Genomic DNA, 27,847 nt, shown 5'->3' on the forward strand with positions numbered 1-27,847 from the left:
TACATAAAATTGTTCGAAAATAGAACTCGTAATGATATATACAGAGTCAATCCGAATAGGTTCCTATTCGGATTCGGTTCCTATTGCTTTGTTATCTCCAGCTTTGAAGAGAATCACCTATGTGCATATTAAAGACCAAAATTTATTAAAATTTTGATATCTTCATTCACATGAATCCCAGTGATAGTGTAACGATTCAAAAGATATATACCCTAAACTTATCATTATTCTTGGATACACCGAAAAGTCCTAATACACTGATAGCTATTATCGAACCTTTGTTTCAAAAAGGCTCTGAGAATCCTTAGGTAATTGGGTTCGTCGTCTACCTTAATGACTCTACAATACGTTATACCTTACTAACAACGAACTAATAGACTTAGTTATATCTAGAATTCTCATCACTTAGCAGGACTAGGCGAATGTAATTGTTCTTTCTAAAACATTAGGTCAAAAATAAAATACAATTGTACTTTGTTTTCATATTTTCATGATTGTGTCTTCTTGGTATATTGCGATAAGTTCTATTATTTCTTGCTCTCCTGTATATGGACGAAAATAAAAAAAAGGTATTGAGAAATACAGCACGAGAAAACAGCAGTTGCTTGCGTGCTTTCATATGTTGGGGTCATGTAAATCAATATGAAAGCAAATGTAATATTACTCAATCAAATAATTTGATAAGACAAAGAAATTAAATTTGACATTCCATGCTAATGGTGAATGTAATTTCTCATATTCTAAATCTAGTAGTAAGCTTTTAGATTGATTGAGACAGGTAACACACAAATAAATATATAGAATAGTTGTTTTTTTGGGAACAAAATGAAAATTCCCTCACTCTAGGTTCAAGCCAAATAAAGCATGAAAATTTGTGTGAAGCTTATTTAAGAAAGTATTATGAAATCTGTTATTATTGTAAGATAATAAAATGCCACGGTAATAGGTACATAACTAAATACTATTTTTGAGAAGCATTTTAGTAATACACTGTATTTTTTTATGATAATGAGCACGATTATTAACTATCGAGTACCTACTTGTTATAAGGTTCGATTCATTATAAACCTATTTTAAAGTTAATTCGTTTGGAAGATTCTCGTTGCTATCAAATAAGCAGCAATAATAATCGGTATTACGTTTTATCAATTTCAATATCAACGAACTTAGTTTTGTATTAATATAAAAGTTAACATGGAAAACTAAGAAACAACAAACAAGTCTTTATCAACTAATAATGTGAAGTATTGTTGAAATTGTTTGAACTTATACTTTATTGATATTTCTATATTATATACAAATCTATACTATCTATACTAATATTATAAAGCGAAACAATTTGTTTGTTTGTTTGAACGCACTCATCTCAGGAACTACTGGGCCGATTTGAAAAATTCTTTCAGTGTTAGATAGCCCATTTATTGAGGAAGGCTAAAGACTATATATGTGCCACGGGCAAAGCCGGGGCGGACTGCTAGTTCAAATTAAAATGAATAAATAACTAATACTGCAACTCTATAAGAAAGTAATGTTATATGATAATAACATTAAATCTACATAGAATGATGTTAGTAAATCTCAAACGAAACTCTATTTTGCTGTTGACGTTAATTTTTACTAAAGTTATGGATTACAAAAGCCACGCTCATCATGCGTAGGGGCTAACATTTTAGCAGTGAGCATCTTATTATGATTGATGAAATTCTATTGAATATAATCAATAACAAGAGAAAGCCATCTTCTTTAAAATACAGGCGAAGACAATGTAGGGATATTTTCTTTTCAAATTTCTTGATGTCATTTTTCAAAATGAAGAAATTACCTCTTTGAAATGATTCACCCTTGTAATTTAAAAATTAATTTAATAGGGCAAAACATGGTGATGAAGATACATCTGTATAGAATACATATATACATATGTATGCAGCGTATATATAAAACTTTTATGTTTTCAAATTTTAGCGGGATGCAGAGCTGAAGGGTCGCCCAATACCGACGATCATTACCGCCCATGAATATTTGCAGTGGTGAGCCTACTGCAAATGCGTTGCCCTCTTTTAATAGAAAGGATAAAAGGAGGATAGATGAGGAATGCGCCAACAAATCCCCCACTCGTCGCACGAAACGCAGTTATAGTATTCGCATGCTTCTATCTAATCAAACCTTAGTTAAATCGTTGAGTTTACGTAATTGAAGCGCTTGGTTCAGTAAAAGAATAAAAAATTAGCACCACTGAGTTGGATTCAGGCACCGCAAACTCTTAAATTTCAGCGCAGAGTTTATGTAGGTTTAGTGTGCGGGGGTGCGCTTTATCAAACTTTGTTATGCCTGACGGGTTTACATATCCCGACATGCTACGTAATTCGCAGCTTATCAAAACTGTTTTCTCGAAATTTCTAAATACATTTTACAACAAGTCTACACCATTTGTTTCAGTCGTTTTGAAAAGTAAAATTAGTCACATTCGTAATAAATTGATGATACATAAACGATGTCGTCGATACAGCCTTACAGGACGCCCACTGTTTGCCATAGGCCTCCTCCAATAAACGATTTAAATATTAAATTTAAAAAACACTGTCGAAATAATAGAAACCTATTAAATCTAAGCTAAACAGTTTAATTTCAGCGAGATATACTTTTCAGTTTTGATATTCTAATGGAAATTTATGAGAGTGAGTATGAAGCTGTGTAAAATTATAAGAGAGTTCGCATCGCATTAACGTCTTAGTTAAACCGCACTTTCTGAATATATATCTATCTATATTCTGGGAAGACTGTTTTGTAACACAATTTATCTAAATATAGACATATTTACGGTCTTATTCATAAAAAGTTATAGCACATTTAAAGTTTTCCTATAGTACGTTGACATACGTACTCTTTATTTATAAGAAAAGCATTTTACATTTATATATTTATATATTTTCAGTTTAACTCAAGTACGTTTAAAACCCTCGCTATGCTATTTTTATGAATAAGACTGTTAGTATATTATCTACCTCATGACGGGATAAAAATTAATAATATTATAATACTACGGTTCTCTTTTCTCTTTACAAGTTTGGTAACGAAATATGAGAATGTTTCAGTAAATCTGTTCTGGTTATAAAAAGAAAAATAACAAATTATTAAAACAGGAAGATGTGCAATTTTAATAACTCTCTCTATCATAATATTTAGGTACATACTACGATATACTCCGCATTTATAGCGCCGCAGTCATAAACGCTTGTAAGCTTTTATTGGCAATTTATTAAGCGTTTATGGATAGGTGTTACACACCTACTTTTGTATCTACTCAATATATGTATATAAAACGATATTGTGTGATAACTAGAAAATCTAACATATTAATATTGTGCAAACAGTAAAACCTTTCAGTAATTTTCAGTAACAATCTTGGAGACACATACATCATCATCAATATTATTCGTAAAAATAATGTCACTAATTTTAAAACAGAAATATGCTTTTAAAAATTGATACATGAATGATTTATGCCGAAATTATTGAGTCTTTAAATCCCAATTAGCCAGCTAAATCGGATATTAATTGAGTATCATTAATATCCTTCCCAGTACCTATAAAATATATCCTTGAAAACAAAAATAAGACAAGCATTTGCGATACAATATTTTATTTAGTACGTCATATATCATCACTCTATTAATTATATAGAGGTTATAAACAATCGCTCGAACCTTATTTATGCGTTCACTTCAGTCATATTTACACTTGTTCAATGTTTTTATAGCTGTAACATTCCAATAGTTGTATTTTGTAACGTAGTAACATTAGTTATCACACTAATATTATAAATATGAATATTTGTTTGTTTGCATATTTGCCCGTCAATCACGCTGAAACTACAGAACGGATTTTGATGTAATTTAGTATACAGACAGAGTATGAGCTGATTTGGGTGAAAAGATATTATCATCCCGATTAGGTACTTTTTATCCCGATTAAATGCTTGGGACGAGCGTCTAGTATCAAATATATATCTATCTTTTTTTTTTTAATTCTTTTGTGTTATCATGTCACAGTGTCTGTCGATTTGGTCCATCAGGCGAACCAATGGTAAGCCTCACGCTGTCATCGCAATCACAGAGTAGTCCGCTTTTAAGGCGTAAAGTTTAAATAAAGGATTGCTAATGGGAATCAAGGAATAGACTGGAAAACGTTAGGAATAGCATATAGGCCTCCGGCTCTGCCACTCACCAAACGCTACTATTTAATGCATGCTGCTATTTCATACCGGTCTTCTGTGGAGTATTGGCACTTTCCCTGTCGCGAGCTAGCCCAATTCGTATCCAAATTAACTCACACAATAATGTTCATTAGGATAATATAACGGTCATAGACATAGACATTGATCGATACGTATACACTGATGTAAGCTTCTATCCAAGCTTAAAGCCAGTAATACTCTATCCCTACATTTACGTTCCCTCCATATAACTACATTAGTATATATTGACTGACCAAAGGAAGGCTGAAAGCCACGTTATATACGATATTCACATAGCAATTTGCATATCTGCCGCAATCAGTCTAAACGTGAACATTTTGTTTTATTAACCCATTTTCCATTCTTATAGCTATGTTTATACATTTCAGTATGCAAATTTATTGAATACAAAATGTGTATTTTCTTGCATTGCAATTATTGTCTCATCCGTGCTGTAGCTTCATTTGTTTTACCGTTCTTGGTTAATAAAATTACAGTACATGTTGATTGCCTTAAATATTTCAGTACTACATTTTTAACAGCCATTTTTATAATGCATTTTATAACGTTTTTTTTAATTTAGGATACCTATTGTATTCTAAATTAAAAAAAAACTTCTTATAATTTTAATATAATTTAATTTTACCATTACTAATATTACACTATAGTTATGTAACATACTTCGAAATCCCAAAAACGTCATAGATGAGATTTATACAAATTCAGTGAAACTAATGTCGATCTGAATTAATATATAAAACACCATTAACTTTTCACGACTATAAATAAGTCGGCCAATTGCTAAAACGCTATTAAGACGGGTTTTTAAGTATTGTCTTTCATAAGTTTCATTATTATATACCAGAAAGAGAGACATTCCAGATATCATAATTAAAGCTTTTTGTTTACACAAGATAATTATTCTATAGCAAATAAGCGTTACATTTTTGTGTGTTTTCACTGTGAAATCCTGATCAGCAAAATGCCCTCGAGCTTCGGAATATTTGCAAACTAAACAACATAATATATTATGTACGTAGGTATGTCGTACAGCTATTCAACAACATTTTGATTACTTTTATAGAGGAAATGATTGCCTGAATTCATACATGTAAAAATACAAACGTAATAATAATGTTTTTCCACCGACGTTCCCAAAAACGAAGGTTTTAAATTTAACTATTTCTTTTTTTATATCTCGCTAATTCACTAGGATTTCAACCAATTTACGTGTCAAGTGTATATAGAAGTTGTTGTCATTTAATTTAAGGAATTGGAGTGGTACCTCCTTTTTGTAGAAATATCAATTATTTGAAAATAAAATGAATCTTATTCTAAATATATTCAATATTGTAGGATAGGTTAGGCATTATCAAATCTGCTTCAATGTTTCTTGTTACAAATGTGTTTTTTTTTTTAATTTATTTAATATCAATCAATTATGTTGTTTATCATAACATTCATTTTAAAATACTCAAATAAAAATATAAAAGATAAAACCACGTAGGTTATATAAGCAAATAATATTATCCCTTGCGCGATACAACAATCTTTATAAACCTTTTTGAGGATATGTTACGAATGGGATATAATTTAATCTCTCTGCGTTATCTGAAACCTCCGACCGTTGTATTCGGTTAATAAACAGTTAATTTCTGTGTTTTATCAAATAATGGAAGGGTTTCGGTTACCGAACGTTTAAACGTATATAAGAAGTTACGAAAAGGAAGTTTTACTATAATATAATTATTGTGTTGATAATTACTGTAATCAATTAAATCTCTCATAACTTTTACATTTATTGAGTTTTTATTATAATCACACAAAATGAAAGAGACATTGTTTTGGTAACAAAGGAAAGTGTAAGTTTGTATACATTCATTGGAAATACTTATTTTCTTAAGTCGAGATTGCTCTACTTTCAAAGATTTTCTTGCTGTTCTGAATGAAACTCAACTTTGTCTGTCGGCTTCTACTGCTTCATTTTAAAGGATATTTATGAGGCCTCAAGTAACAAACCATCGATACAATAAAATCCATTAAAAATCATGTAGCTAACCTGTCCGGTAAAATATTATAATCTTTCTATGTTTTCAAACAGTGATAATGTCAAGAGCCCAGTTTCGATCTGAGATAATTGGTAATTTGTCAGTGGCATGTGAAATGCGAGGATACTTCGTAAAATATTCTAGAATATTTAATTGAAATGTGTAAATTGTAATTAAGTCGATAAAACAATTAGTTAATCATCTATTTTTATTGTATTTTCCATTTATATACCTTACGTTAACCTATTATCTTTTCTCTAGGTGTAAGATAAAATATTTCCAAATAGCCATATACTACATAGGTATCACAAGACGATTTTTCAACATTATTTTCTTAACCAGTCTCTGTCTGAAAGAGAGGCTTCTCTCTTGGTTAGTTCTCTCTTTTTATTACAAAAAGTTTTAGTTTTAATAATATTTTGTATAGATAGGTACACTTATTATAACAAGGAAATATAAAAATACCATTAGCATGTTTTCAGATTGATGTAGGAAAAGTTATATTAACGTATACTTAAAATCCATATTGAAATTAAAACTACGTAGCTAGTATATTCACGATTAATTACTTTATTAATTAAACCGCCCCAAATACACAGGAGTTTTAAAATTTTTTCAGATACACGCTACATACCACCAGTCCAAATATAAGCTATATTTCAGTAACAAATATTCCATTAATGTTAGTTATTTACTAACTTAAATTCAACTTTTAATATGATAATATGGAAAAGTTTATTCATAATATGTAAAGAGACAATCTGTAAGGAATACAAACATTTAGTTTGGTGAAGTTTCCGAGACGTTCTTGTAATGTTCTCTTTGGCTGAGATTCTTGAATTATTGATCCAATTTGGGTAAATCCAGTTTACCTTTTAGGCAAGAGAGTGTTATCTTAATTAGCAAGTTAACTTTGAAAAGTTACAAAGGTGTATGTCGGTACGGAAACTATTTATAGCGTGAAGATTGGGTGGCTGAAACCAAGCGTTAGCTATCACATACGTTTAATTAGAGGGCAATTTAAGGGATTTGAATCGTTATCTGGGTACTGGGTAGTGCATTGTAGCGCTGCCGATAAGCGCAGGCCGGGCGAAGCGCGAGCGTCCGCCGCCGCGGCAGTTATACTCGGTTGGCACGCGCGGCCACACGCGATCGCGGCTCCACGCCGCCCGCCGCCGCTTCCGCGTCCGCTTCAGCCTAACTAAATACAGGTAAACAAATAGAACATAACATACACATTTATGTTATCACCCATTATACTATCTGATCAACTCGAACTAAATTCACTATAGTTAATAAACTATTTATTATAAATTTATTTACATAATGTTTGTTCTAAAACTTGGATAATGATCAAAATTCACGTATTTTGTTGTTAACGATATATTTACGTAATATTGACAGACGTTCGTCATTAACGATACGCTCTGTCACGATTTCCAACAACAAAGAGGAATTTAACTTACAGGAGAGAAAAATAAATGCTTTAACTCCTGTCAAAGAACAAGATAATGTATGAAAATTAATGGAGAATATCATTGCTAAAAAGAATATCTTATAATAACTAATAAGGCGACATCAACAGCAAAATGAAAGAGAAGAACTTGAAACAGAATTTTCGCCGTATTCCATTTTAGATTTAGCATTATAGTAGCAACTAAATTATCCTTATCGATTTTGGCCTTGAGATGAGCTAGAACATGATCAACTTATCAAGATTAATATATTGCTATCAACTGCATCGTAAAGATATCTAACAGATACACGATTTGAAGAATGTTTGTATACAAAGAAGACAAATCTTGAAAAAAATTGTCGTTGGAAGCAATTTATATAAGAATCAGATTTGAGATTTGGGACAACTCTGATCCTGTTGGCAATTTGAATATCCATCACATTTCATAAGTTTTCGTACCTCTCCTGGATTATATTACTTTGGGACGCCAAATGCGCTAGAAATAATTCGTAAGTTATTGGACTTTCATACCTACTATATTATAAACGACCAAAAATAAATTTTGATTTATAGGAATAACAGAAAATAAGCTATTTAATACATGTTTTTACTAAAATATTATTATTTCTATGTAACCTATATATTAGTATATACAATAGCACAAACATCAATTATTTTTACTTTATGAACATTGAACAGAACCTTATTCGTTAAAAAACATCCGTCGATCAATTTCATGAACATCGAGGTCAAAATTAATGATCGTTCAAACACGTTTATAATAATAATTTATGTGCATGCTTAATATATTGTAATATGTAATGAGTTTTGAACGCAATAAATACAATTTGAATGTTGTAACCAAAGTTCAATGGCAGAACGGATTAAATAAATATGAAAAATATTATATTTATATATCTTTAGAAAGAAGTTTTAAATCTTACGACCATTTGTTTGCATTCATTAATGTAACAATTCATATAATTTCGTCACAAGAAAACGTTCCAGCTTTCGTCTTCCCAATCCTCTTAGAAAATACCAATTAGAAACTTGCTCAGTACTTCATCTGGAGAAATCTCGCTGGAAAAACATTACCTTTTATTGTTGCGGTCTTATTTTAATTTTTGGTCTATTTAACCGCGGTTCAACGAAATGTTATAATTTGCAAGTATTCATTAATATCAATGAGGTGTATTTCAATTTGCTTTGGCACAACACTGGGAATTGGCAAAATTAAAAATAAACGAATAGAAACCAATTTATTTAAATAGCGCCGCTTTAGTTATTTAACATCAGTTTAATAGTTAGTGTTCTAAAAAATAAGATTTTGTAAGACTTGCGTGGAATATTAAAATTAAACAATATTATAAAATATTGAGATTAAGCACGTCAAGATAAGTAATTTAACTTCCCACTAGAGTATTATTTAGTAAAGATTAATTAAACAATTCCATTAAAATATGTTTCTTATTTCTATACGGACAAGGTTTCGAGTTATGATCATTTGTAAAGAAGATTATGTAATAATAATCCTACATAATCTAATCCCTATTTTTGATAAATGAATCAAATCTTTTTATTACAAAACTAGCTCCAACACCTAGATGTATAAGTTTGTCAACAACTCATAGAGAATCTACAATTTTTCCATTAAAAGTTTGTCTATGTTCTCATCCGGGATAAGCTATCATAGTACTAAATTTCAAATAAGCCAAGTACTCGTTGAGCCGTGAAAGAGTTACTAATGAATTCAAACCTTAGTTTTATGATATTGTGTTAAACGTACTTAGATCTTATTTATTTTTTTGTCAAAGAAAGAAATAGATAGCCCGAAGATTTTCCCGCATATTTCCCATAGTTGTTGGATTTTCAGAATAAAAACTATTACTATTATTCCTTTAGTGTCAAACTATTTCTGTACCAGATCGGTTAAGTAGTTCAGACGCGAAGTACAGTCGGACAGACAGAGTTCATTCGCATTTATTATTATTAGGTATAGGGATGTATTATTAGGTATAGGGATGTATTAGGTATAGGGATGTATTAGGTATAGGGATGTATTATATAATTCATTTTTGCCACACAACTACGTTGTTGATTAAAAGATACACGCAATAATAACATATTAGATGTTCCGCGATATTATCAAATTTCCCTTTCTATATCTTATTAAAAATAGCGTTCATTTTATTTCATTAGATAACTATTAAACACAAAAGTAGTTGTGCATACATAGGTGTATCTGTGTATAAATTAATTAATAAATCTCTATCTCTGAACATTTCCAATATTCAGACCGAACTGGTGAGGAAAACAAAAATCAGAAATAAAGCCAGGAGGTTTTCTGACGTGAAACATTCCATCTGAATTTGATGTGTAGGATGTTAGCCCAACTTTTAATGGAAGCCGGGATCGAAGGTAGAACTGATCTTTGTTCGTAAAGCTAGTAATAATTTATGAATTATGCATTCTATACTTATATATACATCATATATATAATGAAATATTCATACAATTAAAGTTGTAAACCAAAGTTACAAGAACCAAGGTAGGGAACTCGACTGATTTTTGGTTTTGTCAACGATAACTCTATGGGTTTTGATGTTTGATAGTAAACTGTTGTCATTTGATCCTTTTTTAAAATTTGAAGTCCCCAGGAATGACGGAGACCTTTCTTGTATAAAGGAATTATAACAATAACGGATGCCATGCTACCTCATTAAATAAACCAATTATTACAGCTATTATTAAAAATTCTAATAACCATTTATGTTTATGTACAATTAACTTGATTCTTAACTCGCGTTGCACAGGTATCTGGGACATATCCTTGAAGTGGAATACAATTATAAAGAAATAAATTATATGCATCGACTAGCTACTCAGTCAATAGGTTACACTGTTTTTTTATTTCCATATAAATGGGTAATGAAATGAACCCTTGTAATTCGAAATAAAATAATTTTGTTTTCTCGAGAGCAAAGTTAAATAGAATTATACTTTCATCTAGCCATGTTTAATTACACGGCTGCGTAAATATTTAAGTATTAAAGAATTATACTATACTGCCCGAAATCTCACTCAACGACTGTGAAGTTCAAGCGATATATGATAACTGAAAATTATAATTTATGTTCACACGGTCATATAATACTTACCTATTTTATCTTTCATATTTTATCATATAGTCACTTAATACATAAAATTTATATTATACTTATTATTCGGTCAAAATTCGAATACTTTTATAAGTGCGAATTTTATAGAAGTAATAAAATACCTTTTACCGGATAGGTATAAAGAGATTCTTTTGTTTCCATTTATTGTTTAAAGTTTTGTATTATTTGATGGATATTGTATAGTAAGTAGTAAATGAATACCGTTTTAAACCGTATTGAATTTCAAGTTATTTTGATAATAGATTTGTTTAGAAAATTCGAGACTATCGGAAATAAAGCTACATTTAAATAATTTGTAGAAATATTTAGTCAGCTTTTCGTTGTAATAGTCATAAGAACATGCAGTGTTAATTAAGGATTCATAATAAATATCGCGTCGCCGTGTTTTCGCTACATCGCAAGATATTAAAAGAGACATAATATGCAATCTCTGTTAAGTGTAGGAAAATGTTCATGTCACAAAATGTAAATTTTTATTATTTTAATTTGTATCGTGTTACATGATAGCCGGCTGTATTATTTCGGTATTTAATTTTCATATTAATGAAAATATTAACGATTTTTTTCTTTAGATGTACATTTTTATTTCATCATGCGCAATATGATTCTAGAATTGAATTATTTTCATACTGACAATTATAATGAGTCATCCGTGTAATTGCCAAGGTTCAACGTTAATACGTCTGAGAAGATTTTGCGATTGATGTGAGTCTATAAGGGATTTCTCTATGTCTAAGTGAGTGAATTTAATATCGTATCTTGTTGGCTAACTAATTAATAAATATTTATGAAATAAATTTTAAACGTGTTTTCTACAATACGAAGAGAGTTGTTAGGATTACTTAAAACACCATCATAAATGAAAAACAAAAAATCCTCTTCCATCCGATACTTGGAAAATAAGTTACTCGGTCAATACGATGATTTTGATGTGATGCGATGCGATTAATAACAGACTAGATAGAGATCCTAACAGGTCTTCTCAGTCCTTTTTTTTATTCTTCTCGGCAATCCTTTCTTAATCCCTTTCCAATTTAAAGTCACCAATCCAAACGTAAGACCTGAGAGTCGTAAGACCTGCAACCAATCTTACGCCTCTCCAAATGTTCATGGACGGGGGAAGCGCTTATCAGGCGACCTTCAGTTCCATTGCCGTTTCAAAAAGATAGTCGACTTCAATCATTATAATACGCATACGACATTTTTAAGATGCGTTATTAATTATTTATCAGTTCCTTATGGAAAAATAAACTGTGATTCGAAATGACGGCACTAATAATATTATATTAAATAAATCTATTTCTTATTATACGATATATACAGGTACTACAAAATATCTTTGTCACTAAGAATTTGTACTTTATTTGAAATGAAATCTTATGGATTTAATGTGTACAACTAAGGGTTACGTATATCGTATACGTAACCCTTAGTATAGAAATGGAAAAAATATTAAAATACTTTACTGATCATGAAGGAATTGATAGTAAGTTTTTGATATTTAAAGTGAATGTCGACACAAGTATCAGTTAAGGCACTGATAAAAAGTTCAAGAACGTTGCGTTTAACTTTCTGATAAAAAGGGCTTAGTATGAAGCAGGTGTTTAAGATTCCCTTAACTGGTTTAGTAGCACTAATATTATTGAAATAATTATATTACTCAAAGATTACGAATAAAATTAAATAAATTTGATAGTAATGTTACGAAAGATGAATGCAGTTATCATTCTTTGTTAGAATTATTCGTGCTTAAGTGCTTATTCTTTAACTAAAAAAATAAATAAATTACATTCCATAATTTTGTGAATGTAAATACTAGAAGTAGTTATAAAACAGACCTTAAACTTAAGTGTAGAATGTTATCCGCATGAAATACGTAGGAGACCGGGGAGGCAAATTAATATCATAAATAAAGCGGATCAAATGAAATAGGGAAAGAGGAGGATATAGCTGTTAGCGTAGTAACTAGATCAATTAAGTATTAAACAGAGTGTCAGTGGATGCCCGTGTATCGCAAAAATTGTACGTTTCTACATAATCTGTAGGCATTTGTTTTCGTAAAAGTCAGCGCTACGAATTGGTTATATTTATTCAATGGATATGATCTAAATTGTATTTTGGTATATTTTGTGGGCGTATTTAAACAGTAAAAGCAGTTATTTGAATATCTCGTGATGATTTGTAAATCATTATGAAATATAATCATAAATGCGTGTTGCGAATTAGGATTTTAAATTGTACATACACTCTTATAACTTTTAAGCCGACAAGTGAAGTAATATGTTCTCAATAAGACAAACCGTGAGTAAAATACCGAGCAACGTAATCTAAAATTCCAACAGTAGTTTCAGACAGTTAATAAAGCTGTCTCAACTTATTAAGTTGCAGGTAGAACCCGAAGTTAAGCCTTTTCTTACCAGCTAATTGCATATTCATAGGTGAATTACTTATAACTAACATGTGTATTTAGGATTGGTTCCTAGAATCGTGTAGGCAATATATTTTTTTTATTATGACGATGATTATGATGAACTGCTCGCTGTTATTTCTCACATTTCCTTAAAAGCTTTTCTTATAATTTTGAGATATATCGGAGCGGTTGCATTTTGAAGTCTAGAATTCGTACATTTTTTCGACACACGTCACACCTTCGACAAATTTATTATGAAAGATTTAATAAACATTATGACGTTATTTGTGACTGGACGGCTCTGAACAAGCTCTGAGCTCAACAAATCTTGACAAGCTACGAGTAGTGACATCTGTAACTATAAATATTATTCATCTGTTAAAACATTCTTCACAAGATATTTCAAGCAGTATATCAAAACTGTTTATTTTATCCCAGAACATATATATAACATACTATTATACGGTACGGATACAACAAATTAAGACTTAATATTTGATTAGAAAACAGCTTAAATTTAAATAAGATTTTCTGAAACATGACAATGGTGAAAGGCAACATCCATTGTAAGTATAAAACATAAGTACATGGATCTATCTAAATTGTCGAATCTTCTGTTTTCTGATCAGTTATATGATAAAACATCTAGATTAATAAAAGGTACTAAGTTTTACCCCAAACTCATGAGTGCTATAGTTTCTCAACGGTGTACCATATTTTTAGGGATAAGATTGTGTGGTAGGATAGGGCCCGCTATCCTAGTCCTGATTCTAGGTAAAATGCCTTCAAGGTTTAATGCTATTAAGTGATCCATTAAAAAGTATATATTTGTATATCGGTTTTAATAAGCACAGCTTGTTATTAGTACTGCCTATTATTACTGTGTGGTTATCGTTAAGGATTTCATTTAAATACCTGGCCAAACGAAATCAATTATAATTCACGGTTTGGTATATTTGTTGTTGACAGATTTAGCCAATATTGTAAAACATGTTGCTGTTTTATAGTAATGAATTGTTGCAGCATTTTTTAGGCCTCCTCCAAAGATTTCCAAAACAAGAATCTATAGGGGGGAAATGAGCCATACTTGCCACGCTTGGCAGGCGGGTTGGCGAGCGCAGTTGCTGGTGAGGGAGATCATGCATAACGGTGCTGCCCGTTTACATGTAGGAACCCTTAGTCGCGTTTAACGACACCCACAGGTAGAGATGGGGTGGTGCTATTCTAATTAATATCATTGGTATTATGTTGCTACCGAACACTTTATAAAACAATGAGTACTTAGAAACATTTAGGGTAGAACAATGGCACAAAAGGCACGCCTGGCCTTTCTTGGAGAGAGAGATGAATCCTTTGTTACAAATACAAATTGTCCCATATAATGTAATGACTTTATAAGATATCACAGTTTACCCATTACATGTTTGCGACGATAGCTAATCGTTTATTTTTATTACCACAATTAAATTTTCCTTGGATTGTGGATGGCAAAGGTGCACAGTTAATTAAAATATAATTATACACTTTACACTTAATAATTTTAAACGCGTTTTACTTTAATTACGTTGACGTCATCCACTTTATGGCTATGTAATCTACGCTCTCGATTATTTCCCGGGTGACTTGTAAAAATTTGCACTTTCCTTGCTTTTAGGAAATAGAGGTATTGTATTGTATTTTGTATGATTTATTACAAATAATATGTTAATTTTATTAAGTATTATGTACTATCTCGTGTAAATGTTTAGAAATGAAATGGTTAATATTACAAAAAAAATATGTGGTGTACAATGTGTACCACATGGTACAACTAACTGACAAAATCCCGATAATGAATCAAATAATATAAGCAATATACTTCATATGAGACATTTATGAAATTACCCAATGTCAGTATTTAGCAAATGAAGTAGCACTACAGAAATTACATCGTAAAACATTACAGCCACAAAAGTATCGTGTCACTCGTGACCGTGACGTTTACAAAGACTACTACGAGTAGTTACCTAAACATATTAACGTTTCAGTGTACATTATGTTACAAATTCAATACAAGGTCTTACAATGCCAATGGTCTCATATTGTATACCTAATATTTGCATAATGAATACATGTTACAAAAATGTACTTGCCCGTTACGATTGTACTGAAATTTGTATAAGTTTTATTGATAATTTTGCAAAACAAACCACTTTTTAAATTACAAGCCAGTAAAACTTTAAAATAATGTGTGATTAATTGGGAGATGATAATGTCGGGTGCTGAAATTTCTAACTCTCTGCACTTTTATAATTACTATTTTGTGGTACAATAAAAAATCAACGATTTCATATTTGATTTCAAAAATTATGTTGCTCAAAAATTGGTTGAAATATTATGTTATTGATAAGATGTAGCATTAAGTTTTATTTTAATTGTAATTACGGTGGCACACGCATATAACACATTTAGTAAAGTTACGTTGATAACCTTAAATAATATGTCTTGTATTTGTAGAAACGTTGTATAACGCTATCAATATATTATAATATATGGCATAAAATATGACCTTTACGGACAAACAACACGCAACAGAGCTTCAAGTTTAATATTCCTTTTGTGAACATAGCCGAGGCGCATACTGTCAGTAATTAATAACGTCTTTCAGTACCACCAAGCTGACCACGACTTTTTGTTCTCTCTTAATTCAATAACCGTTTCATATTTTCTCGAGATCATTTAGTGAAAACTGAAGTAAACTTGCAGCATCAATCACGTAATAATACATATAAATGTGATAGATTGAATTACGTACCTCTAATTTATTATGTTTTTATCTATGTGATTGTAGCTATAGTAAATAATAATATTATATTAAATATTCTATATCTATATTCCATTCAATAATTGAAATACACGCTATTTAAATTCATACGATCTATCACAAAACAAAAATGTATTATGTGATGTGTTTAATAAACATTTTAGTGTTTATAAAATTTAAACAGAACGTTATTTCAAATGGATAGAGATAAACATAAACAATATTTATTATATATTATTGGGGATACAATTAAACTATGATCGTTATACGACATTGGCCAGAGCTGCAATACGTACTCTCGTTATGTAGAACGTTTCTCCGACTACTATTCACTATAAACATCGATTGCTCCCAAAGATCTGTACAACAATATAAAATTCTTTCATCATTCGAAAGCTACATTATCCACGAGTAACATGGACTATATTTTATTTTGGAAAAAAATAGGGTTCCGTAACATATCTTTATTGAAACATCCAAACAAGTATACCTATAAAGCTGAAGGGTTAGTTAGTTCGTTTGATATTATTTAAACTCAAACATATAACTCTAATCGCAATAATTAAGATATTCAACTGGATAGCTATATATTATAAAGCTGGAGAGTTTGTTCGTTTGTTTGTTTGAACGTGCTAATCTCAGGAACTACTGGTCCGTTTTGAATTCTTTCAGTTTTAGATGCCCTACAATAAAAGTATTGAGGGAGAATATAGGCTTTATATGTACCACGGGCGGACAGCTAGTATTTTATAAAAGTGACATATACACAATAACACCCAAGTAATAAGAAGAACCCCTCCAATCGCCCGCTGCGAACTATAAATTATTATAAATTTATGTTATCTTCCAAGATATATTTTGTTATGATAAATTTAGATCTACATACATTACAATGTATTCACCGTGTTAAACTAAATTACGATTTATGTTCTATTGAGTAGCCAACTCTTTCAAGTAAAAGATAAAAGTGGGAACATATAAGTAATCTTTTAACATATAAGTACTCTTATATACATACCCGTGTATTGTTTGATTATGCATTTTGTTGATATGTGTGTGTTTTGTGAAAATACAGAAATGGAAGGGGACTTTATTTTATACTATGTCGATGAACTACGAACAATCGAAAAAATATACTAAACACAAGAGTAAATTTTCACTCTGGTTATACATTTGTTGATTTAAATTTAATTAATGCGTCGAATTTATTAAAAAAAGACATAGCTAAGTGTAGCTGTCAAAACCTGATGAATAATTTATAACGAAATTATATAAAGCGGTAAAAGCATCAGATTTTTCTAAAATTACCCAACACTTCATTAAGTTTCAGCGCTTAAATTTATATTAGTTAATCAGGTCTCAGAGCTAATGCATTTATAATCGATTTATTGGACAGCCTCGTTCGAGTTCCATATTAGATTTCTATCAAGGTATTTTAGGTTGTTACCGTATACTTGCTTATAGACGTGCATCAATTCAGTTTGACTTAGATAGACAGATAAATGCTTATTTATTCTTAGATGATTCAAATGTTGTATTTCTTTATTAGTGTCTAATTACATATAATCACACTTCTTCACATTACTATTCATTATATTAGACATACTGTTGATATATAAATACATGTATCTGCAGAGCTTTGTCTACTTTTAGAGAGGTCAGGGATAAGAAAGGATTAACATAGGAAAGTCGGAATATACTGGGAAGGGTGAGGAAAAGCAAGCCTCCGTCTACTCCCCTAATAACAGCAGCAAAACAGTAGCAAATATAGAAGTTGAATGAAACAAAAGATAGACGAGCGTGAATATTTTATAAGTCCATTCTGCTTATTACAAGGTGGAAAGAGAGCAAATTGTAGTAAACAATATAGACGATAAAAATAATGTAATTTTTAATATTTCTCTTAGTAATTTATGAGAATATACTTAAAATTGAAGTCCCGTGTCCCCTGCAGGGGTATGGGGCAGATGACATACATCTGTTTCACTGATCAATTTTTTTATGTACAAGTAGGTGATCAGCCTTCTGTGTCCTGCCAGACCGAGACGTTTTTTTTTGTGTGCGTCCCAACCTGCAATCGAACCCAGGACCCATCGGTTCTACGCTCACGCGTCAATGAGAATATACTTAAGTTTTTTAAAATACTAAATATATATCTTTGAGTCCCAAGGCATCATGTGCATTCCTGTGAAAGATGAATGATAAACGATAAAATACTAAAACACCACTTTAGTACTATCCTAAATATTTCTCATGCTAACTATGTAAGTATACAGAACAGCCGAATAAAAAATATTTTTACAATAAAAGAGACATTTCGTTATTATAGTCACCGTATAATAATGTTATTTTTCTTTTATGCTGGTAGCACCAACGCTTTAATATATTTATGCTAAAAAGCTAAGTATGTCACGTCAAACTGTGAAATGGCAAGATTTTTAGATATTTACGCAATTGAAGAGAGAGAATACTTACTAAAGTAGAAAATTTGTTATGATTATTTTCAGAGTAATGTAAAAATATTTTTTTAATATATTCAATAGCTATATATCCACTGTTATTTTTGAACATTTTCGCGTTATTATAAATACAATACGAAATGAGAAGAAAACATAAATTTACTATAACCATGAGAGTTAGTGAAACTTGAGAACGACTCGACGAACGTAGGTTTCTTCATTTTTATTATCCTTATCAATATTGAAGGTGATAACAAATCACTATACTCGTGCTATCTCGTTATCATTAGTCAAAATCGAGTCCTACATTCATTTGGGTCATCCATTTATCAAAGTCACAGCTGGTGTTATCGCGGGTGAACTTTCAACCTTTTATTTTATGTCTCGAATATCAATGGTTCGGCAAACAGTTACCTGCCAGCTTTCGGCCTTCTGGCATGATACTTCATATCATAATATCACGTTAAAAAGTAACATGACACATTGACAGCACGTGTACGGAGAAAATGGAAATACTTTTATAGTTCTACGAGTAATACTTTTAGTATCTATTTATATGAATTGTCGTCAAAAAACGCGAGATAAAAGGAAAAGTACAAGTAGAAAAAGAAATTAAAAGGCCGTGTAAAGGTGCAACACGTATCACTAAACATACAATCATTAAAAACATTCTACCATAGACGTTTGACTATAGTTCTATATATAAAAAAACAAAACCTTTCAATCCCAACCAGATTTTACATCTATATAAATAATGGTACTACTATTGTATCATCTATATAAATATGGTAGATATTGCGTAGCAGGAACTCTTAATCTGTATTCATTTTATTTTAATTCGGTATTGAGTTGAGCCGAATGTAAAATAATAAATAAAAACACACATTATAAAAAAGTCTTGAGTTAAAAAGATAATATAAACTATTAGTGGTAACATTATTAGACTTTTATATGTATTTTATTTTCGAAAAATTCATAAAATATAAATATAAATAAGGTGTGACAAATTATCCAAAGTTAAAGTCTAAAAGTCGTTAGAAAACTTAATCCCCTTGCTTCAGGCAAACTTCTTATCTCGAAGACTTTAATTAAAAGTGGTAAGTCTTTTTAATTTGTATCCTTAATATTTGTTAGAAATAGAACAGAATAAAACACCAGCAAATAAAACATCCCGCTCCATTTAATCGCGTTCATTTTTCTGAACTCGGAAGATAATTTCATTTATCCTGGTTGAATTTTTGTGCAGAGTGCTCATACTACATTGAAAATTAAATTGAAGCGCTGTTGATGCTTGATGATGTTTTTCAAGTTTCTCATTTAAAAATATCTAGCAATTGCAGCTTTTACACATTGCTTTACTTTTAACCTAAATTATGATTGTGCGTGTTAATGTTGAGTTGAGGTAGTATAACATTTATAGTTTTGCAACTTACTGCAAAGAAAATAAACTAATGGGAGTTTATGTTTAGTATTGTAGTTTATCAGAACTCGTATTAACGTACACGTCTACCAAGCAATTTCAAAGCACGCTACATTTATACAGAACTCATAGTATTTTTTTAATGTTACATATGAAATAAGGATTGGATATATTTATATACATTCAACAATTATTATTGTTATACGTCACTTTTATGATAACCTAATATTGAGTGCTCGAATATACTTTGAATGAATAAACTCTTTGCCCAATATTAAATATTGTAAGAAAGTATAGAAGTTAATCAATATCACAGCTAATTCCATTTTAATGTGGAAGTCGAACACGTTTCTGCAAATACAAATTGGGCCACCGTGGTAGGTACCACACCCCCACAGAAGATCGGCGAGAAATAATAACATGCGAATACAATAGTGTTTCGTACGGTGAATGAGGAGTCAGAGGCCAATTTCCTTTCCTTCGTCCTTCCTAGTCTATTCCCCTTTCCTGTCGTCAATCCTTTCCATATCCCTTACCCCTTATAAGTGGACAACGCATTCGGCAAGGCACCTAGTGAACCATCAGCTCAGTTGCCCGCTATGGTATAAGATAATGCGATATTAACAAATATGTTAGAAATTGCAATTAATACTACTAGGACGTATTATTAGACTATGTCTAATAATTCTTTCGAATATATAATTTGGCAATCCAAAATCAGCTTAATACATAATTAACAAGGTGAAATTATCTATAGATAGGCATTAACCCCAGACCTTAGTAACGACTCTAGATATACATCAACTGGGACGGAAGCCGTTACCTTTGCGTGCTTTACTGCGATGCACCACAACCTACAATTTCTTAGTTAAAGGTTACCGTACGAAAGGTCACGTAAACTTACATAAATCACCTGGCTACAAAATAGAGGTATGACTCAGTCTTCTCGTTCATTAGGTCAAACCCAATTTGTCAAATTCATTAACTTGTTTTGAATATGGCAATGAAACCAGATCGGAGTGATATTAAATGTATATTTACTAGTTGTATAACTATAGCTATAAAATAGCTTAAAACATAATATTCAATGCTACTGGCATATAGCGAGCGTGGAACTGTTCTATTGGGAATTTCCATTCAATGTGAGCCATTTTAGTGAATGGCTCAGCAAAGCTTTCTGAAATGTTTTAAATAAGAACAATACAAATTTTATGCAGTAGTTATCTCGCTGTAGAGAAAGGAAAGAGTGCCTGTTGGTTTAGAACTTATTAAGATTAACGTAGTAGGAAGTAATTACGTCTATATTATTAATTTGTAGGTATAACTTTTTTTTCCTTTTAAATGTTTTCAACGAAACTGATACACAAAACTATTGCCCGCTTACCTCTGTCTCTAGTATCCAGTGGCTTGTTCCGAAATATGTATCTTTATAAAGGGCTAAATAAATTTTTAATGAGACTTGTACAGGAGGATATTCGATATTAATAAGTTATTTATAACTAAGTTTAAGATATTTATAGCTTATTCCTGACAGGGATGAAAGTCAGCTAATTTATAGGTTGATAATATTGCGTGTCCGATAATTAATAATCTATCTATAAATGGTGATTTTCGCAATTGTTTACTTTGTATTGAATAACTTTCATGAAATCGAACAGAACCTCAAAACAAAATTATAATAACGTAACAGTATTAATAACCAAAATATTTATGTGCTTCAATGTTTGAAATATAAACGTAGACCTATAAACACAATACATGGATATTACACATTAATTTTAATGAAAAGAATATTATAATATTGCGGTATAGAATGCTGTTCTGTGAAAAATGAAAATGTAAATATGTTAAATATTTTATTGTCCGTGGGTTCATCTCTCAGGTTCATTTCACAGAAACAGCGAGATAAATCATTATTTCGTCCCAGGTGCCTTTGTTCAATTTCCTTGTAAAACGTAATATTGAGCTTTTAATTTTTTTCGGATATCACGAGGTTGATTGCTTCTTGACTAGTAACATAAATACGTTTATTAATAATAAGTATGTAGTAATGTGAATAGAAGACGAGAAGAGGGGTCTCGGGTCGATTCCAGGTGAGGTCAAAAGAAATGTCTCGGTCTGACAGGACACAGAATGCTGAGAGTCCAGCGTGAAATAGATGTACATCATCTGCCTGATCTATATAAAAAATCATACTGATTTCGCGAAAAAAAAATATTTTTCGGTTGTAATAAACGTATTTTATTTGTATTCAAATCCAAGATTTTTTTTAAATACAAGCTAATTATTTTATTAATAATTTGTTTCTTAGATACAAATTTCAGAGTTCCCTTCCAAAGCGGTTGCTATATGAAAATAAATTGCACATCCAACTACATACAGTATACATATAAACTGTTGTTTCAGCATATTTACAAGGAATTATTCAGTCATTTAATTACCACTCCGTCATTATGAATTCATAGTATAACGAAATGTTATAAATAAATTCATGACTGAACACGAAACAAGAGCACTGTTATAGAAATGGTTGAATATTTTCTATATAACTTTACTGACAAGAAACATAAACATTAACTGTATCTTTAGCGGAAAAGTTTTCCTAAAGGAAAGAGCTTCGTGTTTCTAAATGCTTATTGCCATTGACATTATGAAAAATTGCAGTATCTATTTCTAAGAAATAGTTGTATTGGAAAATATTAACACAATTAAATTGTATACATTAGCATTATACTTATTGCTTCTTCTTCGCTCTTTGGCGAGATGATTGCACATCTGTAAATAACACAATTGCTTTACTATAAATTTATACCCACTGTTGATAAAAATCCGTGTTGCTTTAAATCATTGTGCAATAATATATAATCCTAAATAGTTCTTTAATATCACTTGAGTCGTTCATAATACAAATTGTTTTACTTCACAATTAATTAAATTGATTTGAATTTTATAAATCGTATTTATTGCAATAATCGTATTCTAAAGATTTATTTTAATTTACTTAAAAAAAGTGGGACACCAAAGTGATTCATATAGATGCCATCAAAATGAATAACATAATAAAATTGAGTATCAATAAACAGATAATTTTGTTAGTTGGTGTAAACATAAACAGTGACGTAGTGGTAAATACCGAAATACCATAGTCACAGTCATCCACAGCGCATTCTGAATCATGAGGAACTTTGCCAATCATTTTTCTTGTATATCGCCCCCTCTATCTGACATAGTCATCGCTTCGCGTTTCGTCTCGTGACGTATATTGGGTATTTTTAACTTTTTCCGCCTCAGGTGTTGAACTCGACGCAATGAAGTTTCGAGTATTCATGAGATCCTATTCATTTCAATAAGTGAAATTTTGATATAATAGTTGTATAAGAAGTTTACAACTTGTTGTTCTTGTATTCTTATTTCAGTCCGATTAACTTGGCACGTAAATCAAGTATCTAAATAGCGAACACAATTTTCGCTCGCCGCTTCTTCGAACGCTACGATTAATTACGCTTTAATTAGTACGGGGACCATGTCAGAATTTATATGAAATACATGATTCAGCTAATTTGCCAAATCATCTGTAAGTTATTTTGGCCACGCACGCGCAGACTTACAGCCATGCCGCGCCGCCCACGCAAAGCTCCGACACGAAACAAAGGCGGCGGCGTTCCCCTCAGTTTGCCGCGAGCTTTCCTTTGGATAATACAACTCTCATTAATCATATCTCTAAGGTGATTTTGTTCTCAGTGCATAATATCATAAAAGGTACCCAGCATACTTTACCTATATTGTGTTTCATACTAAACCCGCTTGTCAATTTTTTATAAATAAGCCGTCGCAGTGTGAAAAGTTCTAAAGGAGGTTATTTGATGTATGAAAAATTAAAATATTGTAATATAACAAAATATTATAACAATGTATTCGCAAAAACAGAATAATAAAATTAGGACCAAATACAAATTACGATTTACGAATCAGTAAAATAATAATAAAACATTAGACTCTTAACGTTTGTAAAGATTTTTACTAACATTACACTGAAAGACTGCGTAATTATTGTGAAATAGAATATTCACGAACATTCTGGTAATGAAGGAAATTTCACCTACTGAAATTAAATGAAATAACAGATCATTCCTATTTATTAAAGAAAACGATCATTATTATAAAATGATATTGAATTATTGTTTGTTTCCGTTTAAATTAATCTTAAGTTAACAGAATTACGTGGGATATTAGCTTATTGTACTTGGCAATGTTCCAAATGTAACATTTATTCTTTTTTTAATACTTTTCTTTGCAGTTTAGTTTCAATGTTTATCTTAATTTTGAATATAAACCTATACGTCTCTAAAATTGGAATAACGGTTGTTTTTCTTTCACTGCTCACATTACAACGTAATTATTAAAATATTTTAGATAATCACCATGTCTGAACGATTGGAAGCTGGTCAACAACTTGTCAAAAAAACAATGGATCAAGTGATTCAAGAGAAAAAGAACACTGGAACAGTTAGCATTCAGGCAAGGCAAGAATTCCGCGAATCCTACCAAGAGAGTTACGAAGAAGAATTTGAGGAGGAAACCTTCATTGATCAATACGGAAATGCGACAACAAAGAGAGTAGAGTCCAGCAGTGAAAGTAAAGAACATTCTAAAAGCGCTGACGTAAGAGTAAAAGCGTCCGGACTAAACGCTGAACAAATGAAAGCGCTAACTGACTGCGCAAATGAAGCGGGCCAGCTCGCCCTTGATTCCAAAGCAGCCAATTAAATTTTCTAAGGTTAGGTTCCACGCATTTACAACATTAATTTAAAAATTTTCAACATAGATGTAATTTTCATTTCATTTAGTTCGAGTTGAATCAGAGTATTCACGTTGCATTATATTTCCATTAGGATAGCCATTATCCTTTTATAATCTCCTGACTTTGTTACAGGTGCCGTTTGAATGCGAGTGCGGGCTTCTCAAAGAGTGATAAAGACTGTGTACAGTGTTCCTTTCTATGTAATATTTGTATGTTAAGTTTAAAAATATAATATCAATAAATGTATTGAAAATTAAAATGGTGTATTAGTGCTGTGAGCGTGTAATACTTGATATTATAAGTGGCCTTTAAAAATGGAGGAGGAAGAAGATGAACGGAAAATCAGGCGACCTAAGCTCGCGGCGTTTAGTTCACTAAATGCTCGGGTAGTTCACTCTTCCTTGGAGGAAGGTTTGATTCGACAGCAAGCCTCTGCTGAATCGAACGACGCTAACACTTCCAGTATTTCAACAGCTCAGTATAGCGATAGAAGTTTCGTTTCAAAAACTAGTACATTTTCACGTAGTGGAACCTCAAGTTCTAGCCAAGAAGAATGTGAGGTTGCACAGACATCAATTACAAGCGGTCAATATTTGGCTGCTGCGCGTGTAGAAACAGCGCGATCTATGGAAAGTTTGCGACCTAGCAAAGATACTTCTCCAGCGCGCCCGGCTAGCTCATGTACATCTATTCGCATCCATCGCAGCTCATTCTTGACGGCAAGCGAACGGGATGTACGTGAAACACGGGGCGCACCGGCACGGAGAGCACTGTCTGGAGAGGACATGGGAACCTCAGCTGAAAAGAGACGAGGCTTATTCGCTAGCACGGAACGACGCGCCCTGCAACAGCTCAGCTTACCGCCGCCTGAGCGCCGGCTTACTATTTTAAGCCCGCATAGTCCAATGGCTACGAGTGAATTGCAGTGGCCAGCGCCGTCCGGAATTCGAGGCAGGCGGAAGAAGGGAATGGTGCTACCAAAGCTAATATTGCCTCGCAGTGATTCCGATGGGTCCGATGTATTCTTTGAAAGGTGATTCGTTATATTTCACTTCAATATTAGCAATTCTTCCTTCATATTTTATCTATAAAATTGCGCTATTATATGCCTTCCCAATTATATAGATATTTATTTTCATGAAACTACAGAAGAATTTCTACTGTGTAATTTCAATCTGTGGCAGTAATAACTGCTCGTTTTATTAATTAGTTCCAATAATAAATTAACCCACGGCAGCAAGGTCAGAGGTAATAAATAATAGTAGCATATATGTATTTCCTTATAACCTACATATATCTAAAAACAAGAAAAAGATCATTCCATATTCTGATACTTCGGCATTTGAATCCAAATTATTACTATAGATATAAAACAACTCCATTACATATAATAACATCACTGATAGGATAAAATACAAATTGTTATATCTCTTATTCACAGCTAGATAACATTGTTCACTAACTATATCAATATCGCTGATATCAGTCGAGTACTTGTATAGATTACACGTTGATCCGAATTCAATTAAGTAGCTGGATATCAATTGCACATAACGATACAATTTATGTAATTATGTAATTTCGGTAGTATATGACACGTGCAATAGCTACGTATTTATATGAAATTGATAAATAATACACATTTAGATAACAGAGTGAACGGACTTAAGCGCTATGTAATCGGTGTATTAAACTCGACATTTCTATAAAAGAGGAAATCAGAAGAAGACTTATGAAACAATAAGTTTAAATAATGTGATAAACAGATCCGATGTTCTGTTTTTCCTTATTAAACTATCTAATAAATTAGAGTGATGTTTGAAATCATCATATAGATTTGAAACCTGTACGAAACCAGAAACATGTGTATTTATTCAGATGTGCATGAAATATAGGTATCGTTATGAATAATAATTATTGTCTCCAGTGACTCATAGTCAATAACATTAGTTAGTTTACATAGACTTAAAATTTAAATAACACTAAGTATATATATTATATCGTGCTATAAACGGCTTTTATGTGTATGTGATATTGAGATAATTAGAGCAAAACATTATATTGTTATCATTAAACTGAACAATGAGCGTATGTTTGTGCCAAATAATAACAGGTGTTTGCCAACAGTCACAAAGCACATTCCAAGTAATTATTGAATCTCGACATCCAGAAGCAAAACGCCATCATACTCGTATAATATTTAAGAAAAAACCGGCCACACTGAGGCACAATAGACTAGAGTATTTAATATGAATTGTAGCTTGATATCTTCACACGTTGCTGAGAAAATTGGTTTTGACAGACAGTCAAACAACAAAGTGATCCTATAAGCTATCGGGTTTTTCCCTTAAAACGTTACCTAATTACGATATTGATACTACTGCGCAATGTTTAAGTATATCTACAAAATATTTTGGATTAATTAACTGAAGTGCATTAATAATATTATATTATATACTCTAATATGAGAAGTAGGCTTGTACGTTATAGTAATCATTACGAAATAAATCGGAATAATATGAAATGTATATTAATTTTGGCTTGTCCAATGGCCTATCTATGAAAAGTAATGGTTCTCACCTATAACACATACGTAGGTTATTGCTCCTTCGAAGATTTCTTTAAAATGTACAAAAATTAACTATAATTCAAAAGAAGTAGAAATGATATTGGTAATAACAGAATATTCAGTCAACAAGAAAATGAAAATAGAATTACTAAGACCCACAAAGTTGGATGTAGTTTCAATTAATACTTGTAAGACTTTTACTTTGTTCGTGCTCATTTCTGTCATACTTCCTGTTACTATAAAAATTAACATGAGCGTCCATCACAATATTAATTAAATTTTGCCCGATAAGATCCCATATACTACTGTATAAGATGATGACTAATAAAAACGAGTTTTCGAACTTTCCTCCACTCACGAAATGGGATTAGAATTAGGATTAAGGAATAATACAAGTTGATGTCATCTCCCCTGCGAGGTTGGATTTTACTCGATGCCAGCTCGGTTCAATTATAGCGCAGAACATAT

The 27,847-nt window shown here is 31.4% G+C and overlaps 1 protein-coding gene across 14 annotated transcripts in view; it reads left to right on the forward strand.

The window, feature by feature from the left end:
- LOC119831464 (cAMP-specific 3',5'-cyclic phosphodiesterase) overlaps nt 1–27,847 on the forward strand; it is a 187,308-nt gene that overhangs the window by 89,277 nt on the left and 70,184 nt on the right. For 2 of the 14 annotated variants that reach the window (XM_038354811.1, XM_038354812.1), the window contains exons 1-2: nt 7,362–7,493; nt 24,943–25,843. The exons of 11 other annotated variants lie outside the window; for them this stretch is intronic. In XM_038354811.1, the coding sequence (XP_038210739.1) occupies nt 25,125–25,843 (719 nt within the window). In that variant the 5' untranslated portion in view covers nt 7,362–7,493; nt 24,943–25,124. Of the gene's footprint in view, nt 1–7,361; nt 7,494–24,942; nt 25,844–27,847 lie in introns of those variants that run through there. One more of the 14 variants, XM_038354829.1, reaches the window with a different exon arrangement.

This window comes from Zerene cesonia, chromosome 13, assembly GCF_012273895.1.
Source record: "Zerene cesonia ecotype Mississippi chromosome 13, Zerene_cesonia_1.1, whole genome shotgun sequence".
NCBI classification, from domain to species: Eukaryota; Metazoa; Arthropoda; class Insecta; order Lepidoptera; family Pieridae; genus Zerene; species Zerene cesonia.